The sequence below is a fragment of the Callorhinchus milii genome, unplaced genomic scaffold, assembly GCF_018977255.1.
Source record: "Callorhinchus milii isolate IMCB2004 unplaced genomic scaffold, IMCB_Cmil_1.0 Scaffold27, whole genome shotgun sequence".
Classification (NCBI taxonomy): domain Eukaryota; kingdom Metazoa; phylum Chordata; class Chondrichthyes; order Chimaeriformes; family Callorhinchidae; genus Callorhinchus; species Callorhinchus milii.
Window position 1 is genome coordinate 3,589,564 of NW_024704768.1, and position 7,500 is coordinate 3,597,063.

General features: G+C 55.1%; 2 protein-coding genes across 2 annotated transcripts in view; one reads left to right on the plus strand and one right to left on the minus strand.

Moving 5' to 3' along the window:
- The window catches only part of LOC121850921 (retinoic acid receptor gamma-like), a 20,698-nt gene extending 13,912 nt beyond the window's left edge, over positions 1 to 6,786 (minus strand). The window contains exons 1-3 of the mRNA XM_042344189.1: positions 6,479 to 6,786; positions 714 to 862; positions 324 to 465 (exon numbers count right to left, since the gene is read on the minus strand). Of these exons, the coding sequence (XP_042200123.1) occupies positions 324 to 465; positions 714 to 862; positions 6,479 to 6,662 (475 nt within the window). The 5' untranslated portion in view covers positions 6,663 to 6,786. The remainder of the gene's footprint in view (positions 1 to 323; positions 466 to 713; positions 863 to 6,478) is intronic.
- The window catches only part of pfdn5 (prefoldin 5), a 20,156-nt gene that overhangs the window by 3,001 nt on the left and 9,655 nt on the right, over positions 1 to 7,500 (plus strand). The window lies entirely within an intron of this gene.

Sequence of the window (7,500 nt, forward strand, 5' to 3'; positions counted from 1 at the left end):
ACCATCGGCGGCCAGGCCTTCACCCTCTCTTCCCCCATCCTTTGGAACCCCATCCCACAGTCCCTTCGCCTCGTCCTTTCAAGTCCCATCTCCTCGTCGACCAAATGCGCCTTCGATCACCCTCCTACCACCCCCCCACCCTCTCTCCCTCCCTCCCTCCCTCCCCTCCACCCCCTTCCCTGATCCCAACCCCCAGCTCGGGTCCAAATCAGTCGTTCTTGTTGTTGCTGAAAGCCCCCCTTCCAGCCCCCCAAACCCCCCCCACCCCACCCCACCCCACCCAGAGAGAGAGAGAGAGAGAGAGGGTGGGGGTCAATACTCACACTCCTTGGACATCCCGACCTGGAAGCACTTGTGTAGACGGCAATACTGACACCGGTTGCGAGTGACTTTGTTGATGGTGCAGCTCTTGTCTCTGTGACACGTGTAAACCATGTTCTTCTGGATGCTCCTCCGGAAAAAACCCTGGAAGAAAATCACCGGCTCAAACCATCACCACTCACTCCCCCACCGGAGCCCTTTAATCCCAATCCCTGCTCTTTCTCTCTCTCTCTCTCTCTCTCTCTCCCCATCGTGTCTGCGCTGGTGCTCGCTCCTCCACTGGAACTCGTGCCATGACCTCGCACGTGCCCTCTGACCGTTCCCCCCCCCCGCGCCCCCACCCCCCCACACCTCACCGCACCCCCCCCCACCCCACAACCCCAGGCACTGACCTTACAGCCTTCGCAGGAGCTGACCCCGTAGTGATACCCCGAAGACTTGTCCTGACACACAAAGCAGGGCTTGTAGACACGAGGTGGGGGCGGAGGGGATGGGGAACTGGGAATCATCTCCTCCGAGCTCGTGCTCTGTGTCTCCACCGCTGGGGAAAGAACAAAAAAAGAACACCCATGACGCAGGCATTAATAATAATGCTTCCTGACTCCGCGCACACGCCTGTGTTTACCCGGTTGTTGGTCGATCGGCCGATCGCTTTTCCCGGGCTAATAAATCCCTTGAAACATCAATAAAACCCGCGACCGCTTGTGAGACACTGCCCCGGTTCGCCCACAAGATACGCAGTCACTCCACTTTACGATATATTCCCGGGAAGGGCTTCGGGACGTCTGGAAGACGCGATAAGGCGCTGTGTCAAATGCCATGTGGTCCTGTGCCTTTCACATCGGGGAGGAAGTGGGGGGGGGGGGGGGGGGAAGACATGGGTATTGCGGGGGAGTGGGTTCGAACCCACAAACTCCTGACCCCCAGAGGTGTGGGAGGGAGGAAGCAAGCGACCGAGTGAGCGTGACTGACACTCTCTCCGCCAGCGCATTTCACCACACTTAACCGGTTGGACAGATGAGCGTTTAATCGGAATCATTCACATGTCATGCGATCCAAGAAAAGCGTTTGAAATGCATTAACAAATCTCCAGCGCTGTTATTAATTAAATTGTTTTTTACACACACACTCTCTCTCTCTCTCTCTCTCTCTGTAACACAGCCCTGGACACACACGCACACGCACGCACGCAACACACACGCACACGCGCGCATTCACACGCAAGAGACAGACAGACAGACAAAAGACTCACATAATAATCATAATTCGTGCATTTGACACAGCGCCTCATCACGTCTTCGAGACGTCTCAAAGCGCTTCACAGGATACACTGTAAAGCGAATTGACTTGTGTATTTTTTTGTGGGTGAAACGTACGTACGTACCTACATACATACGTGCACGCACGCATGCAAAGACACGCCAACCCAGACACGGACACACGCACACGCACATACAGAGATACACACACACACACACACACTGCTCCCTCTCCAACCTCTCCAGTGTCGGGACTCCGGGGTGATGGGTGAGGGGGGATAGGGGTGCGGTTGTAAGGACACAGGCCACGGCGTGTGGTGGAACAGGCTAGATGGGCTGAATGGCCTTATCCTGTTCCTGCTTTCTCACCGTCCGATTGCTAACCTCCTGGGATTGGAAACAGCCCCTGTTTCGCTCTCAAGACCGAAAGCTTCGAAATCCCCCCCCCCCCAAAAAAAAAGACATATCATCTGAATTCTTACCCCCACCCCCCACCCCAGAGCCTGGTAAACTCCCCCTGACCCACCAAGTGTCGTAACCCACCCCCACCCCTCACAATTTCCAAGGTACTGATACAATTAGCTGCGCCTGAGCTCAGAGAAGGGGCTTTGATGGTCTGACTCCATGAGAGCACAACATCCAATTAGCAGCTGTAATGAAAAGCAGCAGTTACACAACACAGCCCCGGCTTGTGTCGGTGTCCCAGCCATCCAGGCACACATCGCTTCCTCTCGCACGCTCACGTGTTATGTATTAAAAGGCAGAGACACTGAGAAGGCACTGAGACAGAGAGAGGCACTGAGAGCGAGCGAGAGAGACACACTGAGACAGGCACAGAGAGAGAGAGAGAGAGACGGAGAGAGTGAGACGCTGAGACAGAGTCAGAGAGAGAGAGAGAGAGAGACGCTGAGACAGAGAGACACTGAGACGAGAGAGAGTGAGAGAGACGGAGAGAGTGAGACGCTGAGACAGAGTAAGAGAGAGAGACACTGAGACAAAGAGACACTGAGACGAGAGAGAGTGAGAGAGACGGAGAGAGTGAGACGCTGAGACAGAGTAAGAGAGAGAGACACTGAGACAGAGACACTGAACGAGAGAGAGTGAGAGAGACGGAGAGAGTGAGACGCTGAGACAGAGTAAGAGAGAGACACTGAGACAGAGAGACACTGAAACCAACACAGAGATAGAAAGAGAGAGAGAGACAGAGAGAGTGAGATGCTGAGACAGAGAGAGGAGAGACACTGAGAGAGAGAGAGTTACTGAGACGGAGATAGAGAAACACATCGAGACAGAGCTAGAAAAATAATGATAGAGGGAGACAGACACTGAGACAGAGAGAGGAAGAGAGAGAGAGAGAGAGATACCGAGAGAAACACACTGAGACAGACAGAGAGGGAGAAAGAGAGAGAGATGGAAAGAATGAGACACGGTGACAGTGAGAGAAAGAAAGACACTGAGACAGACAGTGAGCTACTGAGAGACACAGAGACAGAGACACACAGAGAGATACTGAGACGGAGAGATACAGGGATAGAGAAAGAGAGGGAAGGACACTGAGACAGAGAGAGAGATAGAGAGACACTGAGACAGAGAGAGACAGATAGTCACTGGGACAGAGAGAGAGGCGCAGACGTACCGAGAGACACTGAGACAGACAGAAGGAGAGAGACACTTAAGACACAGATACACGTAGACACACACACACAGATAAAGAGAGAGTCGGAAACATACACATACACTGAGACAGACAGAGAGAGAGGGAGACACGGTGTCTGTCTGTTGGAGCTGTGTGTGTGTGTGTGTGTGTATGTGAGAGTCACTGGGACACTATCCCACGTGAGGGGTGCTACATAAGTGCGAGTTGTCTTGTTGTTGAGCCTGTGAGGAGCGATGGCGGCTGGGGGAGGCGGGGAGGGCTGTGGATGGGGGGCTGGACATGTTCATCATCACCTTGTAAAGAGGTCGGAAGCGGGACACAGGCTGAGCCTCGGGGCAGCAAATGTGAGCAGCTTCCCTGCTGGTCAGCGTGCGTGGTTGTGCAAGTGTGTGTGTATGTGTGTGTGCGTGTGTGTGTATGTGTGTGTGTGTGTGCATGTGTGTGCGTGTGCGAACCACACTTCACACACAAGCCTCCCCCACACACAGCAGGTAATCCGCAAACACACACACACGCACATTTACACAGTGCCTTTCACGTCGGGAGGACGTCCCAAAGGCTCTGACTGGACAGACAGACAGCCAGAGGGATTTGGACCCGAGCTGGGAGGGGTGTTGGGATCAGTTACCCTCTGCCAATCACCCACCAATAACTGATCAGTCATCAATAATCTGATCATACGAAATGCTGGACGGAAAAAAGACCGAGGTCCATCTCGTTTGCCTTTCCACACATGTCCCCGAACTACCTCCGCACTACATCCCATCAAGTTATTTCCTAAAGGAAAACTATTTAATCTGTGTTTCAAAGAATCGCTCATCAATAATCGATCACTGGCCAATGATTGATCACTCGGCCTCTGCTCTCTCTGCTTATGTCTGTGGGAGTGTGACTTGTGCAGAAATGACATTCACACGTGTCAGACGAACACTGAGGAACTTGGCTCGGGGAGAGAGAGGGGGGGGAGCGGAGGGAAGAGGGGGGAGAGACCGGGGGGAGAGAGGGAAGAGGGAGTCAGAGGTGGGAGAGAGGGGGGAGAGTCTGGGGGAGAGAGGCGGGGAGAGAGGAGAGGCGGGGGGATAGAGATAGGGAGAGAGGGGCGGAGAGGGGAAGAAAGAGGGGAGAGACAGGATGGGGGAAGAAGAGGGGGGAGAGGAGGGAGGGTGGGAGGAGAGGGGGAAAGGCAGTTCATTCCCCACTGGAGCTCTTTTACTCTAATCACTGACACCTCTCATTCTCTGTCACTGTCTCTCACACACACACACACACACAATCTCTCTCCCTGTCCCTCAATAAGTCTCTCTGTCTCTCTCTCGCTCGGACTCTCTCTCTCTCTCTCTCTCTCTCTCTCTCGCGCTCATCAGCCTCAGCTGACGGCTGCAGTGTGATAAATCGCTTCCGACCCAACCCCTGACCCCTCGAAATGAGCACAAAAACTCCGGGTTAAAACAAACAGCCATAAATCTGAGAGCCTGGCAGCGGATTAGAGAGAGCGGCAACGGATTAGAGCACGACACACACACACACACACACACACACACACACACACACGTACTTGGCCAAACTGACTGGCGCGCTTCGCCCGCCGCAACACACAAGTCACTGCACTTTGCAGCCTATCCTGTGAAGCGCTCTGAGACGTCGCGACGAGGTGATAAAGGCGCTGTATCGAATGCGAGGATCATTACTCTTGTTATACTTCACGCAGCAAACAAAGACATGACCCACAGGACGAACGCTGGGGAAAATTCCCACTGTTTTCCCACAAAAACGTTGAGACAGGAATGATGCCAGGGGGCAAGACTGGGTGGAATTGGGTGTCGGTGTGGGTGGGGGTTCCCTGTTCTCAGTTGGTTTCACTGTGTGTCGTGTTGTGATGAGTTGAGATTCCTTCCCACAAATCCAGAAGTGTGCAAGGAATGAGTCTGTCAGCGAGTGGCGATGTTAGCAGGGGGGGGCGGGGGGGGGGGGTGGCGAGAGAGAGAGAGAGAGAGAGAGAGAGCGAATGGGTGAGAGCGCGAGAGAGAGAGAGAGAATGGGTGAGAGCGCGAGAGAGAGAGAGAGAGAGAGAGTGAATGGGTGAGAGCGCGAGAGAGAGAGAGAGAGAGAGAGAGAGAATGGGTGAGAGCGCGAGAGAGAGAGAGAGAAAGAGAGAATGGGTGAGAGCGCGAGAGAGAGAGAGAGAGAGAGAGAATGGGTGAGAGTGCGAGAGAGAGAGAGAATGGGTGAGAGCGCGAGAGAGAGAGAGAGAAAGAGAGAATGGGTGAGAGCGCGAGAGAGAGAGAGAGAGAGAGAGAATGGGTGAGAGTGCGAGAGAGAGAGAGAATGGGTGAGAGCGCGAGAGAGAGAGAGAGAGAGAATGGGTGAGAGCGCGAGAGAGAGAGAGAGAGAGAATGGGTGAGAGCGCGAGAGAGAGAGAGAGAGAGAGAGAGAATGGGTGAGAGCGCGAGAGAGAGAGAGAGAGAGAGTGAGAGAATGGGTGAGAGCGCGAGAGAGAGAGAGAGAGAGCGAATGGGTGAGAGCGCGCGAGAGAGAGAGAGAATGAGAGAGAGAGAGAGAGAGAGAGAGTGCTGGAGTGTTACCAGACTTAAACCTCTTCCTGATGTTGCGTCTCTCTGTGGTGAGAGCTGGAGGAAAGGCTGGAATATTGTGAGATCCAAGCCGGGTTGGGCCGGCAGCCATTTTCCATCTCAGCCGCTGGGAAACCCTCAGACAGGGAGACGTAGGAACAGGAGGAGGCCATTCAGCCCCTCCAGCCTGTTCCGCCAAGACACGGAGCCGGCCGGAGCACCGACCCTCGGAGTCTCCTCACTGCCGTGATCCATTCACACGGGACACTGAATCCTGCCCGTGTGAACATCACACACACACACGCGCGCGCGCGCGCGTGCCCACGTCACACGCGTGCACACAACACACGTGGAGGCACAGACACTCCGCACGCACGGACACACACACACACACCACACGCGCACACACGCGTGCGCTCGCATAGTATATGGTTGAACACAGTGTGTATCACACACACACACACACCCCAGGAGGGAGCTCGGAAATGAGCAGTAAAACAACTGTGTGTGTGTAGTGTGTGTGCGTAGTGCGTATGCAGTGTGTGTAGTGTGTGTGTGTAGTGTGTGTAGTGTGTGTAGTGTGTGTAGTGTAGTGTGTAATGTGTGCGGTCAAAGTGGGAAGAGGATGGGATGTGAGGAGTAGGGAGAGGGGATCAAGCCCCTGTACTTACAGCAGAGAGATGCTCCTTTCTGGGTCTCGGGGCTCCCGAAATAGCCGCTGCCCCCCAGGACCTCGATGGGGAGGGGTGTCCGCAGGGTGCTGGCGAAGGGGAACGAGTAGACGATGGCGGGGAAGCTCTTAATGTGGGGCATCGAGCCCCCCATGGGGCGGAAACGATCTGGGTTCGTTGCCATTCCTGTCCACTGCCTGGCTTTGATTCCTTCTGGAGGGGGCTGGTAATCTGCCTTCCCGGTGTCATGTGCGGCGTCCTTGGCTCTTTTCTCTCCCACGGAACCACCCCCCCACCCACCCCAACCCCCCCCAGTCCCCACCCACCCACCCACTCACACACGCACACACACACACGCACACGCACACGCACGCACCCACCAACACCCAACTCCAAACTCCAAACCCCCACCACTTAAAAGCTCCGTCACATCAAATCAGCCTCTCTCTCTCTCTCTCTCTCTCCCACCACCCCGCCCCCCCCCACCTCCCACCCCGCCCGCCCGCCCCCACCCCCCTAAAAAAAAAGCCTTCCCTTCCACTCCCGCACCCCTGAACGGGGTCAGGATCAGAGCATCGTGCTTTGGGGAGGTGGTCAGAGCCCCTGGTCCAAGTGGAGGGTGGGATGAGGGTGAGGTGTTGGGAGGGGTCGATAGTGGAGATAGGTTTGAGTGCGTTGTTGGATGAGCTTCCACGTTCTGTCTCTCCCTCTCTCTCTCTCTCTCCGTGTCTCTCTCTCTCTCTCTCTCTCTCGAACACGCAGCGATCTGTAGAGGGAGAGAAAATGGAGGAGATTAGGGAGGGTTCCTATATGTGTGTGTGTGTGTGTGTGTGTGTGCTGTTTGTCTTGTGGTTTTAACGCTATCAGAACATCTTCCTTCACCCATTGTTGGGAGCGGTGAGTTGGCCCAGGGCGAGGGTGCGACAACTCACGTCAACACCTCGCGTTCCAGCTGCGAATCGCCCTCGCTCGCCACAGCGCTCGCTCAATACAGCCCCCCTCGCTCACTCGCTCACCACACA